General features: G+C 40.5%; 3 protein-coding genes and 1 non-coding gene across 7 annotated transcripts in view; 1 reads left to right on the forward strand and 3 right to left on the reverse strand.

Annotated features, from left to right (window-relative positions):
• Positions 1-398: 398 nt before the first annotated feature.
• Positions 399-8,836, reverse strand: larp7 (La ribonucleoprotein domain family member 7). The gene is made up of 13 exons (XM_023966270.1): positions 8,710-8,836; positions 8,102-8,310; positions 7,922-8,022; positions 6,757-6,840; positions 6,498-6,662; positions 6,332-6,416; positions 3,998-4,294; positions 3,706-3,847; positions 3,490-3,611; positions 2,683-2,783; positions 2,394-2,553; positions 2,220-2,311; positions 399-738 (listed from the first exon to the last, which is right to left on the reverse strand). Exons 2-13 carry the CDS (start codon positions 8,307-8,309, stop codon positions 661-663), a joined length of 1,635 nt encoding a protein of 544 aa, XP_023822038.1. The 5' UTR covers position 8,310; positions 8,710-8,836; the 3' UTR covers positions 399-660.
• A 464-nt stretch (positions 8,837-9,300) lies between these two features.
• Positions 9,301-9,374, forward strand: trnai-aau. Its single transcript has one exon. It is a non-coding gene; the product is annotated as a tRNA-Ile (tRNA).
• Positions 9,375-12,874: 3,500 nt separating this feature from the next.
• On the reverse strand, positions 12,875-16,137 carry LOC105356403 (NACHT, LRR and PYD domains-containing protein 3-like). Its single transcript, XM_020711606.2, has 2 exons — positions 15,840-16,137; positions 12,875-14,831 (listed from the first exon to the last, which is right to left on the reverse strand). The coding sequence occupies exons 1-2, from the start codon at positions 16,135-16,137 to the stop codon at positions 13,120-13,122; spliced, it is 2,010 nt and encodes a 669-aa protein (XP_020567265.2). The 3' UTR covers positions 12,875-13,119.
• A 2,088-nt stretch (positions 16,138-18,225) lies between these two features.
• Positions 18,226-26,444, reverse strand: part of adamtsl1 (ADAMTS like 1) — a 124,906-nt gene continuing 116,687 nt past the window's right edge. For 3 of the 4 annotated variants that reach the window (XM_023965892.1, XM_023965894.1, XM_023965895.1), the window contains 8 exons: positions 24,998-25,151; positions 23,937-24,924; positions 23,731-23,858; positions 22,366-22,486; positions 22,081-22,276; positions 21,716-21,825; positions 21,406-21,626; positions 18,226-18,625 (listed from right to left, as the gene is read on the reverse strand). In XM_023965892.1, the coding sequence (XP_023821660.1) occupies positions 18,516-18,625; positions 21,406-21,626; positions 21,716-21,825; positions 22,081-22,276; positions 22,366-22,486; positions 23,731-23,858; positions 23,937-24,924; positions 24,998-25,151 (2,028 nt within the window). In that variant the 3' untranslated portion in view covers positions 18,226-18,515. The remainder of the gene's footprint in view (positions 18,626-21,405; positions 21,627-21,715; positions 21,826-22,080; positions 22,277-22,365; positions 22,487-23,730; positions 23,859-23,936; positions 24,925-24,997; positions 25,152-26,444) is intronic. The other variant, XM_023965893.1, reaches the window with a different exon arrangement.

The raw sequence follows: 26,444 nt of genomic DNA on the forward strand, positions 1-26,444 counted from the left end.
AAAGAGCCACTCCGATGATAATTATGTTTTTAACATGTTCCTTTTGACGATGGAAGACATGTATTTAGAAAAGTCTGAGTATGTCTGTATTCAAACCGCTGTGAATCAGGACCAGACGGAAAAAATGCAGATTAGAGAGTGTATTAGTGAGGATGACTCCCTATTGACTCTCAGCTATGGGTCGGGTTGCTCTGAACCACCAGTCCCGCCCACAACTCTGAGGTAACTACTGCCGCTCTGCAGAAACTATGTCCCACCAGACAACAGGCTTTTGATTTCGGCTAAAAACAGCAGATCATAGTGAAAAGACCACTGGGAAGGCTCTGAAAATGGATCAAAAATTAATGGAAGTGAGTCTTTAACAAGCACAGGAGTGTCTGAATTTAAAACAAACATTGTGATCGTGAAATTTCTGTTTTCTTTATTAGTAAAAAAACAATAAGATTTTCATTTGGAGTTCATTTATGTAGTATCTATACAGGATTGCTTTAAACACACAAGAACCTGGTAAAGAAAGCTCTGTCTTTATCAGCAGTACGTGGCATTTTTGGAACTCTAGTGCCAAAAAAACAACAAAAAAAAACCCCAAAAGGACAGAAACTACTTAAAACCATTCAAGTCCTCCTTCAAGACAGGAAACATCAGTTGAACGTGTGCAGCTCAGTCCTCCTCAAAGCGGATGTGCTTGTTCGCCTCCTTGGCTCTTGCCATGATGATTTTTTCAGCTTTAGATATGAGCTGAGGGGAGATGAGACAAGATTGGATGAGTTCCTTAAAAGCTTCTGCAAAAGAGTTTCTGTTCAATAATCATGTCTGCTTTAATGATCCAGCCAGTGGCAGAAATTTCGTTTTTGATCGACCAATGTGGAAATCTAAAGCAAATGATGACACTTTTTTACCCAGAAAACCCTCTGGTGTTTTCACTACATAATTAAAACAAAAGATAACAAGAACTTTAGTAACATTGGTAGATTTTTTTCACAGAAAACCAAAATTCAATGAAACAAAGTTGTTTTGTAGAAGTTGTTTCAGTTTTGTAAATAATGCAATTAAAACAAGCATTTTTTATTGTTAATTTATTGAACACCATTATAACACTGAGAACTAAAGCCAGTATCAGATCATCTTTCAGGACAAAAAGATTGATCATATTTTGTTTTTTCATAAATTCTGATTCATTGTGTTTTTTTAGGAACATTTTCTTTGATCAAGTTTCTTAACAGATGTCTGCATAATTCAGCCTTGCTGTAGGAAAATTCCTAAATCTCCTTTTTATAAGTTTCCACTAATCAGTAACTGAATTGAATCTTCATTCTCCGTAAAATGTTTTCAGCTGGTTAAACTTAAACTTTGTGATGAAGATTTTCCCTTTAACGTCAACGTGGATGCCAACAACTGGATGCTAACTTCAGCTTCAACGTTTAATGATGGATAAAGAAAGCAAAAATAATGACACAACTGTCTATAAAGTGGTATTTTATAAACATGATAATAAACATGAATCCACCGTGTCTACATCTTCATTACCTGCATATGTGTCAGTCGCTGCATATTGAAACATACTTTTTGTGCAATACTCACCAGGAACCACACCGTAACATATTGATATCACATTGATATTATATTATTTATTTATGTCTGAATGTAAACGGCTGGCCCGGGACCAGAGAGCCTAATTTCGTTTTATCATGTGATAAAATGACAATAAAGATTTCCTGATTCCTGATTAGGCAAAGCGAGCAGCTTCTGGTACGTGAAAACAATTGTCTCAATAAATCCGTATTTGGAGGAAAACTTCTAGTTCTGTCTGTAAATAGCAGCTTTATTTTCTTTGCAGCCAAAGACTCTTCTTTAGTTTCTTCACTGACTCTTCTCCCCAAAGAAACTTTCCAAATACGTTGAATTGTTTGGTTTTTGTTAGCTTTTAAGTGTTGAACTACTAACTTAGCGAACGAGCAGCTGCTTAAAGTCACGTGACGCGTCAAGACAGACGGATGTGGTGAACAGAATCTGGTAGTTTTCCAAAATAAAACTTCCTTTAGTATCAGAAAATAAACAAAACGGAAATAATCAAAGTTAGAGTTTGTATTTTTTTTTTGTCTGGCGAGCAGCCCTTTGACTGTTACTTACCAAACAGGAAACAAATACTTCAATTGACAACTGGCAAGTGTTAGTTTGAGAACCGAGATGCACCACAAGGACGTGCGACTGAACTTCACCTTCTCTTTGCCTCTCTTTTTTTCTCGGGGGCGATTCAGCTTCACCTGGCGGTCCACGAGGATCTTATGCCAATACCGCTGCTCTTGGTCTCCTTTAGGAAAAGTCAGAGAGCAAACCTGAGCTCAATGGGAAAAGATGACGTTCAAACACGGACTGGAGGAACCATGTCACACCTGTTAGAATCTCAACCTTCCAGCTGTGCTCCTTCTGCAGCTGTGCTTTGGCCTGGCAGACACCTTTGGCGCCCTCTGGTGTCAAAAAGCGCACATAACCCTCTGAATCTCCATCCAGGATGTCGACGTAAGCCACTTGAGACACTTCACACAGGATCTCCTGCACACAGCAGTGACACCTTATACAACCTGAACCACAACATTGCTCCCACGGACAAGAAATCCTGCATTTTCTATGACAAACTGCAGCTTCAAATCATAAAAAGAGAAGCCAGAAAGGATCCAGCACCTTGACGATCTTCCTTGCTGGTAGAGGTTTGCTGTCTGTGATCTTCACGATGACGCCACTGACAAACTGAGGACTCTGGTTGTTTTCTTTTTTGCTTTCAACTGCAAGTTAACAAAATAATGTTGCATTTCATTATGTATATCAGTTGCGAGGAACATGAGCATAGTTTACATCGTTTCTGCAGAGCAACAGTAGTTCATTAGAAATTCAATTCTGAGTTGTGGGCGGGGCTGTGGGCACGATGCAGCCTCACCCCCTCTGCCCGCCAATCCATGACTGAGAGCTAGCTTTCCAACCTAACATTAGTGATGCAACAAAAGTGGCGAGCAACGTTGGAGCCTCAGTTTTAAACTAGATGCCAGCTCAGACAAGGGAAACAAAGACGTACACGGATCTGCAAGTGGATGCATCAGAATGGAGCAGAGCAGGGAGCTTGTGGCCCACCCAGAGTATTTTCTACGTCACCAACATGATGTTTTTCCAACTTCATTTTTTCGTCTGCTCCGGATTCCAAATAATTTAAATAAAGAACTACTCAGAAGTGCAAATTTAAGCTTAATTGTTTTTATGCATGTCCTCCAACATCAGAAAAAAGCCAAAAGAACATGTTAAAACCACAACTACCACTAGAGTGGGGCTTTGAAGGTCAGACCGCAAGGTAAACAAGGCAAGTTTTAGACAAAAATCAAGAGAGAAATGACAACAGAGCCTGTCGGAAAACCCCCTCCCTGAGTCCCAAAACTGAACTCATGAGACGTCATTTACTAATCATGTGTCGTCAACGTGGAAGTGTTTGAGCAAACCCACCGCTCCTGTCTTCAGCGCTTCCCTGCTCTTTGCTTTCAATCTTGTTGAAGCACTTCTTCAAGGACGACATGCTGCTTTTCTGCAGAGCTAAATATTGCTGCTTCAGCTGGAGCCACTCTTTCCTGGAAAAAAAAAAAAAAAAAGGGGAGTAAATAAAAAGGATTCAACTGGAATTTAAGGCATTTTATAGCAAATCATCAAAAAGTTGCTGCTAACTTTGATAAAACTCGAAGTGGAATGACTTCTTCTCCAATTTTCAATTTTTCTTTGTGTTTCTTTTTCCGCTTCCTCTTCGCCTTCACGGCCGAGTCGTCGCCGTTCTCATTTCCCTTCTCGCCGTCGCCTTCGGTGGCTGAATCTACGGGGAAGGAGGGGGAATCACACCATGAGCTCAGCAGTCAGCTGGTTGGACAGCAGCTCTGCACCCACGTCTGTTAGCCAACTCGGGACACATGGAGATGAGTCTAAAAGAAAAGAGAATCTAAAAGTAGGGGAAGTCTGCGCTCACCACTCTTTTCTTTCTCTTTCTCCCCAGATTCACTGCAGCTCCTCTTTCTAATCTTAGACGGCACTTCACTCTCAGCGCCCTCCGCCGTCTGAGAGCGCCGTCGCTTTTTCTCTGACACTTTGCTCTGTTCCCTCTCCGGGTTTGCAGCTCTTTTCTCCGAGTCCTTCGCTGCCGAGTGTTTCTTCTTCGGCTGAAAGGCTTCGGTCTCCATCTCCTTGACTTCTCCTGCAGGCGTCTCAGCTGTTGAAGCGTCTTTCTTCTTCTTCTTTTTACGCTTTTTTTTCTCCTCTTCTTCACCTACAATGCATCAAACCATTGGAAGCATTGAAGTCATAAAATGAGAAGCAGGAAAACTTTATTAATCATCCAGAGATGTACAAGGTAGTACAATTTTTGGAGCTAATAGAAGATCTTGGCTTTGGGAGTAAAACAGAAGTCTAAAAAAACAAGAACCCATCAAAGCTGAGATGTACAATTAGGAACATTTTTTGACAAATTGCATCATTTGAAGACAAAAGTGTCTTTAAAGTCCCACTCCCATCGTACTCTGATCTATTTTTGAGGCTTTCCCAGTGGTTTTTAAAATGACGTTCTTGCAGTTTATATAAAAGAAAATCAAAAAACCTTTCACCTGTGAGTTGTGGGCGGGATCACTGGCGTGGAGCGACCCCGCCCCCCTTCCCCTCTCTGTTGTAGAGCGGAGCAGGGAGATTATGTATAATATATATAAATTGGGTTAAAATGAAATCCCTATAACCCCCAAAAAAGCAACCCAAAAATTTACCTCAACATGAAATAACCCAGGAGTGTGTGCTGGTACTGTGGTATTTATACAAAAAACACATTAACACAACACATAAATACCCAGATGGTACTATCTAAAAGCGCAGTATGTACAGCATCAACACAAGTAGGAAGCAATATAGTACCATATAAATACACAGCATGTACGCTTTAAGTACCCAGTAGGTACAACAAAAGCACCACAAAAGTATCACTTAAATATCCTGTTAGTGCTGTACTATAAAAGGAAGTGTTGCCCTCTTTTCTTTGTTAACCTTCTCTCACCAATGAGGACTGATTGTAATATATATGCAATATGCTGGTAGCTACAATCAATTCAATTTATTTTTCAAGTCAAAAATGCATATTTTTTTTTAAAACCTTCTTAGGTTCACTTAAAGCAGAAAATTCCCAATCTATCAAACAGCCAAACGGTTGTGGCCATGTTGCCACCCACTGCTGTAAAGCAGGAATTGATTTTTCAAAGAAAAGGCCATTTTAATTATACTTTCCTATGCCGCTGTAGGTGTCATAACCATTCGGCCTGCAACAACAGTTCGGGTCCTTCAACTAGTGCTGACGTCACGTTATGTGTTTGTCCGTCCGTTGGTGCGATGACGTGTCAGATAGTGATTGGTCTGGACAAATGACGATACTACCATAGAAGAAGAAATTATGCGGTTCCGTTGTAAACAAACAGAGCTCTGACACAGAGCGAGATTATCTTCTAAATGTGCTTTTATTATTGTTATGATTATTATTAAGTGCATTTGCAGCCGAACGGACTGCACACTATAACAAAGCACCTTCCCTGCCTGTGAACACGAAGCTACGAGACTCCAGCTGCTCTGCTCAGAGACATGGTTCACTTGTGTGGAGCAGCAGGTTTATTCTAACAGCTACAGATCTTTTTACAAAGTGGGGGTTGGCAAAATCTCTCTGTAAACACTACAAAGAATAATGTCAGACACAACTTACGAAAGAAAAGAACTTTGGGTTACAAAAGGAAACGTGACATGAAAATATGTAGAGCCCAAGCAGATCTCCACGCTACGTAATTTGTCCAGGTAGGGCACCCGTAGTGTGCCGTTATCCTCAGTCGAAAGGACCCCAAACGGTTATTGCAACGGTTATTGCAGTTATTGTGAACTGATAAATCAATGTTAGCCGACCTGCTAAACAACCAGGTCCCTACTTTAAATGTAAGAGTGGGGACGCCTGGAAAACCAAACTGAGGCTTAACCTGTTAAAAAGAGATGTCTAGCACAAATGCTTTTAAAAACAAAGAAGGCCCTCGAATGTTTAGGAGCTTCGTGTCAGCTTTCATACAGTTGCATTCGATACTTAAACATAAAACAATGTTTGCAGACACAGATTTAAATAAATGAGTTAGAAAACGGAGAGCAGACAGAGAAAAAGCAATGGTATTGGAATGAAGCAGTCAAGCTGAACCAACAAACACCTTCTTATTGTTATATACAGAGTCTGAATGAGCTGCTCAGGCCAACATACAGTGATGTGTGACATAGCACTGAACCAGCACTCTCTCACCTGTAACAGGAATCGGCTTCCTATTTAAAGTCTTGGGGAAAATCCCAGGCTTCCTGGGTGCATCTTCAGGAGGGTTGTTCAGCATCTGTTTTCAGAGATAAAATATACGTTAAGATGGAAAAAAAAAATGCTTTCCTTAAGAGGAAAAGTGACACGGATAGCTCACCTCTATTGCTTTCTGCGCTTGTTCTTCATTCTCAAATTCAACAAAGGCAAAACCCTTGGAGTCGCCCGTTGTCCTGTATCTGGGAATGCTCACATACGTCACATTCCCGCATTTGGAGAACACCCTTTCTATCCAGCTGTGGGAAACATCCTTGGGCAGAAGTTCCTTGGAAAATTTGAAAGAAAATCAGTAAATATGTGTAAGGCTTGAATTATGTTTTTAAGCCAAGCGAAGGCGACAACAGAAGACGTCGTTTTACCACGTAGACAGTGCAGCTGTCGCTGTTGATGGGTGGGTCACCAAGCGGCTGTTGACGTCTTACTTTGTTTCCCTCCAGGTTAACCTAACACGCAAAAGAAAAACGAAACCCAACTCATTCAAGGGGCCGAAGTGAAATCAAAGCTAGAACGAACTGCTAATAAGGCTGGGAGTGGGGTTAAACGGCCTACAGGCGCCAATCACACCCACCCTCGCTGTTCCCTTTTGACAGCCCTTACTGGGCGGTTGCTACATGCTTAAAATAAAAGCAGTTCATTTAAAAACAATTCCTTATATATCTATACAAAATCATATTTAAGAATTTGATTTATTGGAAGAGTATGGACACACCCTCGACGTTTAGCTTTTGAGAGAGTTACATTTATTGTTAAAAAAAAAGAAAAAACCTTCAAACTTTAGTGGAATCCTTATAGAGGTTTTTTCTCCTTTGTGTATATTTTTTATATATACATATTACTTTTAACGCCAGAATTGAAATGTTTTGTTGTGATGTTGTTTAAAGCTTTGAAAAAACAATGACAATAAAGATATAAAAAAAAGGAAGAATTAGATTTATTCAATATAACTTTGTGTAAAACTGATACTAAAACATCTTTTTTTATTATTGTAATTTGGTTAATATTTTTGGCAGGATTTAAATGATTAGCTTTCAAAAAACACAACAAAAAAGAAATACTTCATTTTTGCCTAATACTATTCCATTTGGATCTTTATACAAAGACAAACATATTTAATTCTAAGTTAATTATTAGATCATTTTAGGAATTTTATTTTTCATTAATGGTTGTTTTTTTAACTTCACCCCAATTTTTTGCTTTATAAAAAATACTTAAATCTAATCTTTAATTCCCTTTAAAAAGTAATAAAGCTATTAAACTCAGATGATGTATCTGTTTATTTGCCTTTTTTGCTTTTCATTATTTTTTTTAATCGCTGTTTTTATTATTAAATTGTATTCCTTTTTTTCTCTGAATTTTATTTTTACTGCATTTGGATGCTGATGTCTGCTGCTTGGTTTTTGTTCCAGTTTTGTATTTTTGGGAGGTTTTGGTTTCCATGGAGTTTGTGATTTTAACCTACTACGTCTTCTGTGACTTTGGATTAGTCAACAAAACACAGCCCTGCATCCAAGTAACAACATTTACCTCAACTAGAGTGGAATTTTTCAGCGCCCTGGCAATGAGCTTTGGATCCGTTGTCAGCTTCTTCATTCGATTGAAGCCCGTCAACACAGATATGTCAACATCTGAAAGGGGATTCACACGGAGGTTAGAGATCCTAACCCCTGGAAAAATCACACTATCCTCATCTTGACGGCTCCTTACATCCATCATCAGACTCCTCTATAATCTTTTTCAGGAAACGGTCCTTGTGGAGGTTTGCATCTCCAAACCAGAACTCCACCTGCTTCTTCACGTCTCCCAGCAGCTGTTTGACCCGGTACCTCTTCTTCTTCTCTGTCTCAAGTTTCAGCTTGTCGCTGGGTGCAGCGGCAGCACCGCCTCCACTTGCCTCCTTGTCTGTGTTAGTCATCCTAAAAAACAGAATCCCACACACTCATACAAAACCAAAATCCTGATTTTAAAAAATCTCCAAAAATAAAACTAAACCACATAATAGGAATTATCTTACTATGGTTTATTGTTTATTTGCTGCATTTGAGTCTTGGGGTTTACACACAAGACATTTTTGTAACCATAACACAATAAACAAATCTCATTCATATGTAAAGCAAAAAAAAAAAAAAATTGAAAAGCGAAAACAATAGAATTTCAGCAAAAACAGCTCTTAAGCCAAATCACGGCTGTACGTCCGACTTTTTAAAACATGTATTCAGTAGTATTGTTGTTGAAAATAGTTATAAAAGCGAGCAAAGTTCCGCTTAACTGTCAATAAATTACTTTTAAAAATGTAGTTATTTTTGCAAACTTACCTGAGTAAAAGATATTATAAACATCAATTTAATACTAACATAACAAAAAATACAAAAACACTGCGGCTAACGGACAAACATCACAGAATATTTCGAATGGAGACGTCGCACAATGATGTCGTCACAACTGTCCGCCAGGACGTTTATTCAACTTCCGGTAAGTTCTATTATATTGAGACGTACAAGAAAATTCAGCACCGATTAATGTGAAGAAAAAAAAATAACTTCATACTTTTAAGGAAAAAAGAAAAACTCAGCAACATTTTTAAAAATATATTTATTTAAATTTACGCAAAGTAGCAATAGAAAACATTCATTTCAAATGTAAACGAAATACAGGTAAAAAGATAGTTTCCAATCCAAGAAGTACACATTTATTTATTTCTGTTGTTTTTTTGTCCTCTTTTTTGTGTAAACTAAACTACCCATGTCTTTATGTGACATAAGTAACTAGTTTTGATAAGTGACATGGTCAATCTACCTATTAAGACGGTTAAAAAAAACAATAATAATAATAGTAAATAGTAACATGGATATGCCGAGATGTCGTCCTCGTAACAATTTTATTCTCTGTGTTTAAATAACGCGCACGGCCGGTTAGCTCAGTTGGTTAGAGCGTGGTGCTAATAACGCCAAGGTCGCGGGTTCGATCCCCGTACGGGCCAACATGTTTTGTATTAATGTCTGAGGTTATATGGTTTATATTTTTTATGACGTGATGTTTTCCTGGGCCCTGTTTCAGAAATGAGGTTAAGTGTAAACTCTGAGTGCGTTAACCCTGAAATCAGGGAAACCCTGGGTTTTCCGTTTCAAAATGGGAGGTTTGTTAAACCGGAGAAAGCAGAGTAAGTCAAACCCGTTTCTGAAAGATAGGTAACTTATACTCGGAGTCAGCGTCCATAGTTACTTACGCTGTGAACCTAACCTGGTCGGGAGCAGGTTTTATTCTTTAAACTCAAGGTTTCTGCCGGTCCCCTCCCCTTTTTAAAGACGAAGCGGTATTTTTCGCTTTAACCTTCATTGCCCAAATTTCAGTCACACAGAGACAAGTGACAAGAATGGCTTGTCCTTTTTTGGAGGACCCAATAGACGAGGAGGCTGCATTAATTCGTAGAGAATTACATTTACGTCGTGCGAGGATTTTGAGACCTAGACTCGATTTTTTGGCATTTCCCCATACGTTTTTGTTTGAGCGTTACCGTTTTTCGTTGCAGTCAATTACATATATACAATGAAAACAACATTAGATATGTATTGCTATGTAGATGTTTCATATGTCAAATATTGTCAACAAAGCCTACCTCCATGACATGCTCAAATTTGACCTGATTGAATTATGTTTTTATACTTCATTTTTAGCTGCTGCCATGTTCTTTTAATTCCTGCAGGATTATTGCATCTACATGAAAATGAAATCAGGGACATTGAATTAGATTAATGTAACAATTACTTTTTGGAAACACAATTTGCTAGCACTGCTTACTTTCTTAATCCCATATATACCACTTGATCAATACAAGGGTAGACATAAGGTCACTTTTAAAAACACAATTGCATGTATTAATATTAAACTGACCAACGTTTGCAAGAGGGGAAGGTTAACAAAAAATTCCTCTAAACATTACCGACGTTAAATGCATTTTTCCCCCAGGTTTTCCCCCACACTGTGCAGCATTTCATGCAATTACACCAGGAATAACACTTCAAAAGTACACCTAAATATCGCCATTTTTTATTTCACACCTTACGCTATTTAAAAAGTTATTACAGCCAATATTTTATAACAATGATTTAAATGCAAACTTACCTATTAACTTGAGCAGCTATGTTTTCAACGCTAACTGTCTCTGTTTTGCAGATGCAGCGGTGTTGCTTGTCTTCCTGAATATGTGCTCATATTCACTGTAACTCTGCAGCAGCACGTCAAGTTCAGCTGGCGAAAAATACGCAGACCTCTTTTTTTCCACGGTTGCCATGGTGACTCGTAATATCTGCGCTCCATTGATAATGGCTTCTTATAGTCGCGGTGCGCACGCTTAACTCCGAATCAGTCCACTCAGAATTGATCGACCTAACTCCGATCAGGTTCTCTGAAACAGAAAACTCTGAGTTGTTAATCTCTCGATTGACCAACTCAGAGTTCAAGTTTAACCTCAGAGTTGGTTGAACCTCCTTTCTGAAACAGGCCCCTGGAGTTATAGCAGCAATGTCTACTATATGATTAAGTGGAGCAAATCAAAGATACTTCAGGCCACCAAACTTTACCTCAAGAGCAATTGTCAATAAGATATTTAACCTGAAAATAAAGAACCCCTGTTGTGCATTGAGCATCCCCATTATTTCAAATATAACTTTTTAAAACTTTAAACAAACAGTAAACTAAAATATAAGCATATACAACATATAACACATCCCATTTGCACATCCTTACAGCTCTTTCCAATCAGATGAAAAGGCTGTCAAACTTTTTGAGTTTCTTGCACATGTCATCCTCAACGCAGCTTTCCATTCTGTTCTTGATGAGTTCTGACAGTTTCCTGTAGAAAGCCTTTGCCCACCGACATTCTAAGCATTGTGCTGATATGTTGCAAACTTTGTGGAGCACCGTAACTAACTTCTCATTGCCGCTGACCTCACAACGTTTAAGTACCCATTCTCCCCATGCCTCCCACATGTCATCATCTGTGAAATTCACTGTAATGCTTTCTTGGATATTTACAGACTCTGGATCTGTGTTATACAAATCATTCCATATGGCTCTGGAGGGAAAGGAGACCAAAAAAGATTAAAAAACACAAATTCAATAGACATTCACTGTATTTGTGCTGCTAAAATCCAAACACTTACACAACTGTTTTTAGAGGCTCTGGGGTCAAGTTTTTGAGTGACAGCAGACCTTCGTGGGTCACTCGATTTCCCTCCATCCTGTGCAAACAAGAGAGAAAATTCAAAAGTGAAATTTTAACATATTTAAAATGAATTCCACTGGGTGTTAAACAACTGTTTAGATCAGGCATGTCCAAAGTCCGGCTGGTGGGAAAAATGCAGCCCGCATTCATATATGCACCAGGCTCCTCTGATAAAATGAATAATAAGCGGCCTCCAGCATTTTTTCAAAAAACCGTGGGTTCGATTTCTTGATTGTTTTTGGCTAAATTACATTTTGAGCCGTTGTAAACCTGTGGCAACACCAAAACAGAGTCCTGTGACATTTCTAGTTTCTAAAATGGTTTCTAAAATGTCAACTGCAAAAAAAAAAAAAAACGAAAGTACACAATGACCAGGACAAGTGGAAACTGCCGTATGGTTTTTTTTGTGAAATATGAAAAAAACTGTCTTCCTAATGGACTGTAGGCTGAGGCTGTTTTTGAAGATTCCAATGTTTATCAAGAGAGACTCTAAGACAACACATGCTAACTACAACAAGCTAACTGGGAATGAACAGTGCAAAAGATTGACAAGTTGACAGTAATTTTGGAATTGAATGGCCGTGGTGGGGGGGTAGGGGAGTTGTCATCTGATCAGTACATTGCAGGTTCAATTCCCGCCTTGCCAGCCCATGTGTCAAAGTGTCCTTTGCCTCTGGAACCTCTGGGAGTTTGGTGTCAGTGAATGGGACTGTAACTGGTAAATTGCTTTGGGCCTTTCAGGAAGGCTCTATACAAGGGTCATTTACCATAAAATGTTCATTATATAATGAATTTTCATTTTATGGTATTTAAATAGTTCAAATAACTGCACCCCTGGTTTAGACCTTAACAGCTTCAAATATGTCAAAGACACTTTCTTACCACAGCTCTTTAAGTGTTTTCTTCACTTGTATGGCATTACAAAGCTCCTGTAGTTCTTCATCGCCTATTTCCGACCATCCAAGCCTTGACAAAGAATGGAAAACATAAAGCGTCATCTGAGACACAGCAGCTTTACTCTTTACCACCAGAGATGTTGCTGGCAACAATCAAATATCACACATTCTCTGACATACCATAACTCTTTGACCGTTTACGCGATCAACTTAAATTGTTGATTGCAATTGTTGATTGCGTAGGCACTTCTCTACTGTAAAGTGTTGCACATCAGCCCAAAGCTGCTTTTCTGTGCTTCAAAATCCGCTGGAATTACGTTCAATCCCTTAGTGGTTGAAGAGTTACGGTAGTCGGAAGAACGTCAACACTGGAGGTGAAGCTCTGGTGTTGACGGGTTAAACTTGAGAAGGTCTTCTGTATTTTGAACAAATCTTACCCAAGGTAGGTGATTGTGTCTGAAAGTTTCAGCACATCTGCAATGACCTGAACTGCACCCATGTCAAGGTTGTTTTCTCCTAGCCTTGAAGACAAAGCTGTGTAGTAAGCAGAGGAGCTCTAACCCTACAGGCTCATTAGAGGGTAAAAACAAAAATTTACCTGGAACTCACCAAAGGCTCTCACATCTAACCAAGAGTGGTTGAATATCTCTCAGTGCATCACAGCTGACTCCAGTTCCAGTGAGATCCAGCTCAGATATTTGGCCCTTTGTTAGATTTAGGAAGTACTTTAAGGCATTGTAATCCGTCTGAGAAAGCGTCTCATCGCTGACATTTATTTGTAGTTTCTCTGGCTGCACCGCCAGGGCTAATGAAGGGTCTTGTTGCTCAAAAAGACAGTGTAAAGAGTTAAGAATATGAGCTCCGTTTTCACAAAACCTTGTGAGATCTGAGACAATTTTTTGGCGGAAGGCTTCAGCTTTTTCTTTGCAGCAACACAATCCAACTTGCCTCCCTAGGACAGTCGCATTCCGGTTGGACAAGATTCCCGACAGGAAGCGATAAAACAGGTCCAAGTGGCCGTTTGTCGCCTCCCCAAGACTGGATTTGCTCAGAGGATCGACGGGTAAAGGTTGGTCCGTCACTGCACAGTAAAGTGCAGCAAAAAACTCTTGAATAGTGAGGTGGGCGAAGGAGAAAACGTCCTCTGTGTAGCCGGGCTTTTGTGCGACCATTTTGTCCAGGAAGGTGCTCAGAAAACCGCATCCCTCTAAAGCTGCGACTTCTTGGTCGCTGCCGTAGAACAGAGTTTGGTGCTCCATCAGCTTTCGGTAGGCAAGTTTACCCAATTTCAGCACAATGTCAGAAAACTGCTGGGCGGTTCCTTGGTGGTCTGTCCAAGCTCCCCTTTGTGTGTGAGAATGAATCATGGCGACGAGATAATGGACATAGATATCGGTCATGGTCTTTGGGCTTTCTCCAGAAAGATCTTTACTCTGTTTTAGGATGCAGCAAACAATGCAACAAAAGGCAGGTATGAAGCACAGGGTCAACAAAAGCTCATTGGCTGAGACTGCTGCAAACATGCTGCTAGCTAGTGCAGGATCTTGAAAGTATCGTGAAAAGAAATCACAAACTTCTGCCAGAGAAAAACCAGTGATGAGAACAAAGCGGTCAACGCAGCCCACTGGGATGTGGTTGGTAGCAGCGGGCCGACTCGTGAGTAAGACGGAAGCCCTCGGCAGCAGTTCACCGAACAACAAACTTCCCAAAATATCCGTTAGCGCTGCTTCCTCATCCGGCTCGTTCACAAACACGTCGGCATCGCAGTTCCTGTATTGTCTGAACTCGTCAAAACCGTCCAGGATGATCAGCAGTTTGTCATCACAGGCGAGGATGTTGTCCAGTACTTTAGAGAGGTGTTTGTTTTTGCGCAGAACTAAATCTCTGAAGTTTGTAGGTTCCTCAACAAGGTTCAAGTCTCGAAAGCTCATGTGAATAATGAAGTCAAACGCCAGGTAGTCCTCGCTTCCCCCAAAGTCGAAGAGGATTTTCTGCACCAGCATGGTTTTCCCGATCCCCGCCACTCCTGTCACCAGAACTTTCTTGACTGGACGCGCTCCATTTGCTCTGGAGAACAGTTCTGAGGGTGCGATTGTCCTCTGTGCCACCGACCTCTGCTGCAAACACAACCGCTTCTGTCCAAAAGTGAGGACCTCATGCTTTTTGATCTCCAACACCTGGTGTCCGTCAACAAGCAGGAGGTTGACGTATTGTTTCAGAAAAAGGATTTTCTCGCCATGTCGGCTGTTGTGAAAGAGCATGCTCTCACTCCTCCGCCTCAAAATGTCCTTGTGCTTTTGGCGAACTTTGTTGTACTCTGTAAAGCAAAAGCATATTCATTCTTTGCTTTAAAGACCCACTCTGATGAAACACAGTTTTTTTTTTTCATGTTCTTGTGTTATTTTTTTCCACGATGGAGACATTTATAAAGGAAATTAAGCACAAAATTGCATTTCTAAATATTTCTATTTTCAAATTGTGAATCAGGAGCAAAAAAAATGGGGTGTAAAAAAGATTGTCTAATTCGCGCTTTTACAGAAAAGACACTGGTTTATATTTTATTGTTATTATAAATAGAAAAGATTTTTTATGGCACAAACAGAACAAAGAAAATAGCCTTTCTTTTAAAATATGAAATATATTTTGACAGAGGTCACTTCCTTTCAAAATAAAAGACACCTTGTCTCATCATCAAATATAGAGCAAATTTAGCAGGTAGTGTAGGGATGGGGGGGGGGGGGGGGCGCTACGGTTTATGGGGCATCTCAGCCAGAAATTTGTTAATCTAACTAACAAAAATTAAATCACACCCAATTAAGTGGCGCTTATCATATTGTACCGCATTGTATTATTGTATTTTTCAGACCTTAGGGCATCCTTGAATTTGATCAAAAATAGAAAATTTTCCCTATTATCCAGTGCGTCTTCAGGATATATTCTGGCTGTGCTTACTTACCTCAAACTGGTTTTCTGTGCTAAACTGTGCTCAAAAATCTGTCAAAATGTTTGGTCGAACTATGAAGTCGAACTGCTTGGTGGATCGTTGGGGCATTATGGCTACTATGGTCAGAAGCCTTGCAGGGTGATAAATTACTGTACATTTTTTAGTTTTCTTTAGTTTTTACTTTTACAGTTACTTTTTAAAATTAAAAACTTGTTTTTTAACCAGAGAGCCACAATAGAGGGGTAAAACAGCTGCATGTGGCTCCAGAGTCACAGGACGCAGAGCCCTGTTCTAGCATTAAGGGACGTTTTTACTAACAGCAACTCATGACTATAGGGGATCTTTAAAAGATACTGCATCTCTGCGTGTGGTGTCACATACCTAAACACTGCAGCCCTGCTGCTTTGGCTTCGTTAGAAACCTGATGATGACTTTTGATGGAGAGAAAAAGCTGCGCCGCCTCCTCGCCTTTGCACTCCAGAATGTCCAGCACCTTCCGGACTCTTCCTCGGCATCCCGGGTGTCCCAGCACATCCTCGCGGTCGTCTCGAGTGAACACCTCCTGAGTCACTAAAACCTCCAGCAGAGAGTCGATCTGCTCCTCCAGTTCATCCACAAGGGAAACTCTCAGCCTTCTTATTGCTGTCAAACTGGAGTTAGGAGCATCCTTTTCAAACATCTTTCATTTGAAATGACAGTGAAAGACAATCTGCTGCAATCGCAATGGGACTTGATCCTTCCTCTGCTTAGGGTTATCCAAGAGGTATTTCCCCTTTTCAGTTTGAAAAAACAGAATGCATTTAAACACAGAAAGAGGAAGTGATGAAACCTTTTATCTAATCATGGAAGAGGTCATCATGACGGTGCAAAGGAGAAAATTGGGTTTATAATCCAAGAACATCCCTTTATTGGCCTAATTTTAATATAATCTGGAAAAGAAAACTCATAAAAAATGTAAAAAGAAGACAAAACCAACAACCACAGTATAAAAAAAAGGAATGTGTTTATTTCTTAACAAACTGAGCATCAGCAGAGAGCAACACACTTCAAACACAGGGAGCTGCAGGGAAATAAATGCTTCAAACCCCATCCCAGCTATTATTTACACAGCTATGCACAAAGAAAAAAAATAAGAAAAATAAATAGAAACATAGAAAATATCTACACAAGTTTAAAAGCAAGTAAAAGTATCAACACCTCAAAGACAGACCCATCCATCTTTCCTGCTAAGGTACTCCAGATGTTACCCAGGACACGGTGAAGGTAAAAGTGCAAAACCTCGCTGGACAAAGCTGACTCATCCCTTTGTGTTCCCTTTGGTGTGAACCACCGTGTGAGCAGAGTGACAGGAGAGAAGGTTAGAAAAACAGAATAAACTGGGATTTGTTACATGTGTGGGGATCATTGGGCTACTTCAACACTAAGTGGTTAAACACACATTTAGAAACGTCTGTGTATATATATATATATATATATATATATATATATATATATATATACATATATATATATATATATATATATATATATATATATATATATATATATATATGTATCGGATAATTATGAAAATAACCCCAGCAAGCTGTGTTTTTAACAAAGCTTTGATGAGTTCGAGTGCAAAAAAAGTATTTTTTCCCCCCACATACCTTTACCAGTAGTGCAACCCCATTCACACCTATCCTATTACATCTTTCAAAAGATGTAATTCTGCCCTTTTTTACTTCTAACCTGGTCTGAGATTTACTTTGTGTTCAATCTGAATATTTGGGTTTTCAATCCTTTCAGTTCTCTGATTTGTCTTGCTGAATTTTAGTGAAGTCCAGTGGTTTTCCCAAAATCGATTTCTTTTCACAGAACTCATGAATATGAGGTCAATTAGGTTATAAAAATGTCTCTTAAGTGACCAACCTATTAAGCTAAGTTCACACCGCCCTCGGGGATGCGCATTCAAGCAGCCACTTTTGAAGAAAGATCGCCGCAAATGCGCGTAAATGTGTGTTTCTTTCAACACTTTCGTGTTCATGTGAAGCTATATAACTTTTTACGACTATTTTCAGTCTCTAGGTACAAAAACGTGCAGCGGCTGAACGCATGTTGACGGTTAAATCAGGACCAATTTGACCAATCAGGCAGTTCGATTTTGTAGCTACGCATGGACGTCGTCCTTTTTAATTCACAGAAGCACCAAGCATCTAAAAAAAATGATCATGGAGAAATTCATAAATGCGGTTTGTGTCCAGAATTCGATGACGCCAAGCCTTTTAAATATCGGAGTTGAAGCTGAGAAGGAAAAAGCCTGGAGCAAGAGTCATGAGATTTGCGCTGCTTTAATATTTTGCATTCAGCCTCTTCCACCTGTAGATGGCAGACATGTGCTAGTAAACAGTAGAAAAAGAAGCCCCTCCCTGCTTGTCCAGTCTGAACTTAAGGCTTAAGTGCGTTCTTGAAAGGGTGTCACATGCCTGGTGTGAACATAGCTTGAAACTGATGGGGGAATTTCAATCCTTCGTGTCAGAATCGGAAAGTTTAGGAAGGGTGTAAAAACTAAATATTTTGCTGAGCCCCTACACATGAAGAGCAGCTGAAAAGTAAAAAATAAAAATAAAAAGATTGAGTAACCACAGTTTAAGGTGGTTTTCGGTTTACTTATTCACTGCTGCTCCAGAAAACCCCCCTAAGATTATCTGTGATATCATCCACGTTGGCGGGTCAGCTGTTGACATGTAACTTCCCCTTTCAGAAGTTTCTTTTGTTTGTTTTTTTAAGTTTCTTTTCGAAAGGGACATTTTTGAGGAGAAACAGTGAGGTTCTTCCTTTTTTGGCGCTCTCAATGAAGGAAACCCAGTTGTGCAGTTTTACACTGGCAAAAAAGGGGGAACGTCAAAACCACTTTGGTTATGAGAAAAACGAAAAACATTCAAACGTTCCTCTACAATCATCCATCCCACACCCGTCACTGAAGACAGGAGAGGGCGAAGCTTTGGAGTCTCTGCTGGGACCTTCCCCAAACATTCCAGGACTTGTGTGCACTCCCACGCCGCCACCGCCGCCACCTCAGGTGTTCCGGCACGACACACAGCAGCGCCTCTTAAACTGGGGCAGTGGGCAGAGCTCCAGCTGACGGACCTTCTCACAGTACCTGGTGCTGTCTTGACACTCTCCTGCTAGAATGACAGAGGAAAAATGACATTGTCTCCTTTCTGGGCCGAAACAGGAACATCCTGTAGTATTGATATGTCACCATTTACCGTCATAAATGTCAGAGTTTAATGAAGTTCTAATACAGGTAATTCCTTTTTAGGGGTTTTAGACACTTATTTACTAAGCCCGTGTCCTGACATGGAAAAAATATAATAGATCTCGTTCGCACAAATTAATATTCTGTTCCCACAAGAACATATTTCGTTCCCACGAAATACTATTTCGTTCCCTTAAAATAATTAATTGATGCGAATGAAATAATTATTCACGTCATAGGTCATTCGTAAACACGGATATGCTCTCCATCCAATATAAGATAAATATAATAAGATTTATGATACCTAAGCTTCCTGCTTCGCCATATGATTCACCGGACAAAGCTCCTAGCTCCGCCGCGGAGCTCTTTTGCATGTCATGCCGGCATTCGGGCAGCTAGCTGGCCGATAGACAGACAGCCGGCTGATATTGTAGTTTAGGGTCGAATAGGAATCATAATATTCAGGACTTGTCTTTTATTAACATACTCTTTAGCAGTCGCTTTACATCCGAACGCTAGTAGGCTACATGCTACCTAGCCCATCATTAACCTGTTATTCACGTCACAGGCAATAAACACGGATGTGAGCAATATCCTAAATCTTATGATATTTTTCCTATAGTTATTGAGACAAAAATACATTGATCATTCTTGTTTTTCATTTTCCTTTCTTGAACGAATCTGGGTCACAGAGACACGGAAGTTACCGCTGAAAGTGGCTTTTGCAGCCAGATGGAGAGCATATCGGTGTTTATGAATGACTTATGACGTGAATAATTATTTCGTTCGGACAAATTAATTTCATGGTTCTCACGAGTTAATTATTTCGAGGAAACAAATTAGTATTTCGTGGGAAGAAGATATTAATTTGTGGGAACGAGATTTATTATTTTATTTTTTTTCCATTCTGTTCTTACTCCTTATTCTCTTCTTTCACTTTCAGCTTCTCTCATCAGGGGTTGCCACAGCGAAACAACCCTCCCACGAGGATGTGTCGCATGGTTAGCTTGGCAATGTTTTACGCCGGATGCCCTTCCTGACGCAACCCTCTCAATCCAACCGGGCACAGCAGCAAAGAAGGGAATGAGAGAAACCTGGAATCGAACCCTGGTTTCACAGACGGAAGGCGCCGCAAACCAGCACGAGCTAAACCGGCGTTCTTACTCCTTCTTCTATCTTTACTTAACTCTGCATAACTAAATTATTATTTTTAATAATAGAAGTCAAATTTGGCAGGGGCTGTGACTTATATTGAGGTGCAACTTATATCTGTTTCTTTTTTTGTGTATCAGTATTTGCCAGTGACAGCAAGACAGTTGATAAAGCACCACAACCAAAAATATTTTTCTAATCTGTACCAGGAAGATAATATGAAGTTCCTCGAAATGTATTCTTGTATCAGATTTTTTTCTCCTCGGTCTATTGCGGGAAGCAAGTCGTCAAACAAAGACTTCTATTACAGTTTTTTTTTACAGTTTTTTTTTTTAAATAAAGATATTGCTATGAATGTAATACTTATTTTGATTAGTAATTTACCATTTTCTATTAAACAGTTGACTTTCAATGATGCATTATTTATCCCTTCCCTTCATGTTTTAAAATTACTTGATTTTATTTTGAAAAAGAATAATTCTTTTTTAACTTCATCAATCAAATGATTTTTTTAATCATCCAAGCACCTTAAAGGCCCGTACACACCGGGACGAATATTCGCCAGGTGTTATTCGCCAGCGTTTTTAGCCACGTTTTTTGTGTTCACACCCAGGCGATTTTCGCTGACGATGAGCCGAGCGAACATGCAATTTCATTCCCTGACATTAGATGGCGCTTAATGTAAAACAGAAATACTCCTGTACACAAGGTGGCGCTGTGCAACTTCACGCTTCTTAAAGTCGCTTTTCCCTCAGAAGAAGAGAGCAAGTATTTACGCGCTTGTCAGAATCATACAAAGAAAACATGAATATTTCAAGCACCAGTTGCTCCAACTGGTGCTTGGTTCGGGGATATTTTAGAATGTCCGTCATTATTTCTTCGCGGCTGTGTAGATGCAACTCGGCGTCTATCTTCTTCGCTGGTATGTGTGCTCAGCAAGGCAGTTTTGTGTTTGAGCGCCCCAAAGTTGTGTTTTACTGTAACTTCAGAGGCTCCAGACACGTGTGCAAAAGCGCCGTTCTCATTGGTCAAATAGATTTCGACGCGACGCGTCAAAAAAAAAAAAACGCCTCTGTTTCGTTTTTTTTTTTTGACGCGTGGCGTTTTTTCGCGTCGGTGTGCACACTCTCATTGGTGCCCTTTGTTTAGTCACGAGGCGTTAAACGTCGGCGAAAATAACACGCGAAATTCGTCCCGGTGTGTACGGGCCTTAAGATTGTCATGTAAAATAATTTATTTGATTAAAATATCTTCCAAAAAATGATATCTACATTTAGAGCAATGATCCCATACCTTTTTCAGGCCACGGACCACTTTAATTTCAGTCAATATTTTCGTGGTTCAGCCTGAAGTGGTCGACTGATTTCTATTATTTTTTTATCTTCCAGTTTCTCCAAATGTTTGTGGTGTAAACTTATCTTCAAAGGTTAAGGGAAACTGGAAAAACAGAAAAATCAGACGCCTCATGTAGGCCGGTCTGTGGAAATATTGTCTGACATCAAACGGGGTCCGTTGCCTGAAAAAGGTTAGGAACCTCTGCTTTAGCTCACTTACTTCTGCTGCATGACAGAATGTTGCAGCGCTGCCAGCTGGGAGGCCGAGGGCTCCACATGCAGTGGTGTTCCCGTGTGGCCTTGCCGGTGCGGTGGTGTTTGCAGGTCACCTGGCGCGATTGGAAACCGTGCCGGCCGCAGGTGGCAGTGCACTGTGTCCAGGCGCCGACGTGCCAACGGAGGGCGCACGCCTCTGTGGAGCAGTTCTTGACAGAGCTTGGCCTACGAACACACACAAGAGAGACTTTTTATCAAAGTAAACAAGCAAAAGCATTTTCGTAATTCATTGGAAAACATTCTTTTCTGCATACCTCCTGAATGCGCTGCACATCCGGGATGAGAGCTTGGTGCCGTTTGTGTCTTGGCAGTAAACATGTCGGTGCTGTGTCGCCAAACTGGGACCCACACACTGTCCATGACACTGAACAACAAATACGATTAGACTTTCTGTACTTTTTTAAGACCCACTCTGAGGAAAATTGTGTTTTTGGTGTTTGTAACATGAATAGAAGACATATAGAAATAAAATTAAGGTTAAATTAACGTTTCTAAGTATTTATTAATTCAAACTGTTGTGAAAAGAAAACAACTCAGAAGTGAATTTCTTTTAAAAGACTGCAACAGATAAAAAGATGATTAGAGTGGGACTTTAAATCTCAAGTGGAAGTGGACTCACTGGACCCCAGGAGGCGGTGACCCATCTGGCACAGGGACCCACGTTGCAAAGCCTCGTATTAGTGGGTCTCCTTCCCGCCAAAAGGCACTGCCGGATCTCCACCTCCCTGGAACGCCCCTTCAAGCAGCGAAGCCTCCTGGTTTGGGATCCACCTCCACAAGAGGCGGAGCAAGACGACCAAGCGTCCAGATGCCACCTGATCCGACCCCAAGCAGAGTCAGCAAACACAATGGGGTTATGACATGCACAGGCAAAGGAAAGGGTGGAGTAGTAGCAGCGATAGACCTGAGGTGGCAGCCTTGTCCTGCGCACAGCTCTGCGGCCTGGCTCCTGTTACTCCTCTCTGAACAAACAGACCCAGATCCTCCCGTCCTGTTGCTGTGGACACAGTTTTTTCCTTTTCCACCTGGAAATCAAACGGGCAACGTAGAATCCAGGATTAAAAAAAGAAAAACTAAAAAAAACAACCATTGCAAAGAAGATGCTGAAGTCAGTCGTTGATGTTTAGGTTGATCACAAACTAAACATTTAATTTAAATCTTTATATGCATGTGCCTGGATGTAAATATTGCTTAATTCCTACTTTTTCCCCCAGCTACATGTCTCTAAAATATTCAAGAACCCACAACTAATAGTAAATTGAACTGAAAACAAAAGAAATTACAGTACGGAAAATCCAGGCCTTTTCCGATTCTTTATCCTTTCCGTTTAGATTAGCTGAACTGAGCGCGCTCAGTTAATCTCCTTTGAAATGTTGCTTGGAGCCTCTAATTGTTGCCGTATGGGAAGGAAAAGTGCAACAGCATCAGGAAACCCAGGAGCGGCAGCGCTTTGATGGGAACACAGCAATCTGGTGAAGTATCACGCTTCGCAGAGGCGAAGGTCAGCGCCGCTCAGAGCTGTGACGGGCGCCGGACATTCCCCGTCACTGACTCCTTAGACCCGCGAAGGGGGGTCTAAGGACAGGGATGCTCAGTTTAGTTCAGTCTGTTTAGTTAGTTCAGTTTAGAATTTTCCTATTAAATTCTATGTATTCATGATCCCTTTGATTTTATGTCTACTTTACAATCACCGGTATGAAGCCCGTTGAGACGATTGTTGTGATTTTGGGCTGTGTAAATAAAATTTAATTTAATTTCTAGGACATAATTTCTGCAGAGCGGAATGAGTTCATTCGAAGCAACCCCAACCCCCTTATCCCCCCACCAATACCTGAGCTCTCTATTTACACTTTCTCCCGCTAGCTTACAGTCCCCTCACATCCCCCAAGCTAACATTATCGGTGCAACAAAAATAGCGAGCAATATCAGAGCTGTCCAGCTCTACAGTTTAGATCCAGATTCCAGCTCCGACAAAGAAAACAAAGATCTACACGGATCTATTTATCTACAAGTGGAAGCAACAGAATGGAGCAGATCAGGGAGCTTGTGGCCCGCTCATCGTATTTTCTACGTCACAAATATAGGATCATTTTTTGTCTGCTCTCGATTCACAATGATTTGAAAAAAGAAATACTCAGAAATGCAATTTTAATTTAATTATCCAATTATATGGCCTCCATCATCAGAAAAATGCCATAAGAACAAGTTAAAAACACCTTTTTTTTTATCATAGTGGGTCTTTAAGGAGGGAAAAGTTACAGCTCCTTACTTGTCATTTGCAGGTAGGATGAGAGAGACGCGCTTCCAAGATGGTTTCTGGCTGTGCAGGTATACAGACCCTCATCTCCTTTACTAGGGGACTGGATCCTCAGAGAGCTGCTGGGTAACAGCTCTACTCTGCCAACACAAAGACCCAAAAAAACTGTCAGCGAATCCATTATGGATTTGCTTTAGAAGTCAAACTGCAGTACCCACCTGCTGCTCAGCTGCACCTCTTTTCCGTTTTTGGTCCATGTCACGGATGGATGAGGATCCCCTAGAGCCTCGCACCTTAACTCCAAAGTAGCAGCAGCTTTCTGCAGCACGACCGGTGCTCCCACATAAATGACAGAGTCAGACGCGGGCGACACCCCAACCTTCTTTGGCCTCTGGATTATCACTGGGATTTTAGCTCTGGAGATGTGGGCTTTGATGTTGGGTTTGTAAACCATCGGGCCTTGCGTGGAAGACGTCGCTCTTTCCATAGGATGCAGGGTAGACTCGTTGGTCTCCCCTTGTGTCGTGATGAGCTCACTCAGCAGCTGAACAAGACGTTCAGCTTGAGCTCCTCTGAGGCCTTCAGAGAAGTCCTGCATCAGCTCATCCAGCCTCTGGCTATCGGCTGTGAGCAGCACTGGGATGGAAAACTCTGAGCTTCTTCCATCCTCCACCGTCGATCTGTTTATCTGACTCCAGTGGGGCTTGCTCACAAGGTATTTCTCATTTTGGGAAGAGCTTTTGAGTCCAAGCAGGAGCTCTACCAGGTTGTCATATCTATTTAGGGAGACCGGTGGCTCCTGAAGACCTCCTCTTGGTGACGCTGGACGCCGATTTTTACTACTTCCGAGCAGCAAAGACTCTGGAGCAAAAAGTTTTTGCTTGCTGCCGATTATAAGAAGAACGAAATGCTCCTGAGCCTGGCCGGTGACACACGTATACACCCCCGCATCAGACGGCTGAACCTGCTGAATCTTCATGTATCCCTGGGAAGTTACAGACAGATTCACCAAAGGCTTTCCATCCTTCAGCCACCGAATGTGACCTTTACGGAAGCTTCCCGATGGGCAGCGAAGGACTAAAGTTGTCCAAGGCAGAAGGTAAGCATAACCTCCAACCACCAGGTGCACCCTTTTGCCCTTCCTCCACTGGATGTAGACCTTCTTCAAGGGGAGCATGATGGGATCCGGCCTCAGTGAGTCTGCAACTACGTTTAACTATATTAGTTAAGCAAAGCCTTTTGCAGTAGGCATGACAAACATCAACAAAGCTTCCTTTACCTTCACAATTCCTGGGAAAACAGGGTCGGAATCGCGAGGGCTTGGTCAACTTGGAACAGTTTTTGAGGTCTACGGTCACGTACTGTCGGTTGGCTCCCAGTTTCCTACAGACAGCTTGTAGAGCCTGAATGCCATGTCCACAAGTCACTGAACACTGCACACACATGCAAACAAGTGGCATTCAGTTGGGTAAACTGAATGGCTAAGGCTCACTTTATCCTTGACAAAAATCCCGCGGCACACCAAAAATTAAAAAAGGAGAAACTCTATAGTCTGTATTTATGTACAGTCCCTCCACAATCTCACATGCATTTTTGTGATAATTGTGGCAGAAAAAGCTGGAAGTTGCAGCTGTTTTTTTCTAAAAGATGTAATAGTTTTCAGTAATAATTTTTAACTGAATTATTTGAAATTTTACCCTGCTAGTTGTTTTTCCCTTCAGTTTATTAACATGCAATTTTATGTAACCTCACCAAAAAAAACAAATATATTCTTTTTAAATAGTGATTCGTTTTTTTTATATTTATTTCAATGTTAGTGCGAAGGCAAATGTAATTTTTGAACAATATGATCACAATATGTTTGATAAATTTTACACAAAAAGACCAACATTATATTTATGTTTTCTGTAGCTACACCGAAAGTGAACATGTTGAAGTTTTATTAGTTTTTCTCTTGTCTTAATATAGGATGAAGTCTTTGAAAACTTTAACAAAAATGTTTTTTTTCTTTTTAGATTATTCAATTGTTTCAATTCAGTTTCATTGTGTCTGTTGGCCACTTCACCTTAATCCTGTTTATTAAATGTTATTACTTCTTCTTAGGTTTAACATATAAAATAATCCAAACCTTATTAGAAAAGTGTTTCAGTTAGAAAGATGACTTGGACCAAACTCTGGGATGTTTGGCTGTTAATAAACACAAACCTTAAAGGAGAACTAAAACTCAAAACTGTTTGATGTGTGTTCGTTGTGGTTTAAGATGTTTAACAGGGAAGACTCATTGTACGCTGAGACGCTGTCACTTTAACCCAGTGCTTCTCAATTATCTTTTGCCAGGCCCCCCATAGGAAAAAGAAAATGTTTGGCGCCCCCCCTAAAAGTATTTTATGATCTTTCATATTCCTAACTACTCAGTGTTTTATCAGGGCCTGTCTGGATGAACACAGAGCTGATATCCTGGAGATGGAAAATGTTTTTAGATCAGTAAAAATGGGCAATTTCCCATGGCACACTGGTTGAAAAACACTGATTTACACCGAACAAAAATAGAAACACTTTTTTACCACCATTTGTCATGACATGAACTCAAAGATCTGAAACATTTTCCACATAAATCAAATTACAATTTTTCTCAAATATGGTTCACAAAACTGTCCAAATTTGTGATAGTGATTATTTTTCCTTTGGTGAGAAAATCCATCCCACTTCACAGGTGTGCCATCTCA

This window comes from Oryzias latipes, chromosome 18, assembly GCF_002234675.1.
Source record: "Oryzias latipes chromosome 18, ASM223467v1".
NCBI classification, from domain to species: Eukaryota; Metazoa; Chordata; class Actinopteri; order Beloniformes; family Adrianichthyidae; genus Oryzias; species Oryzias latipes.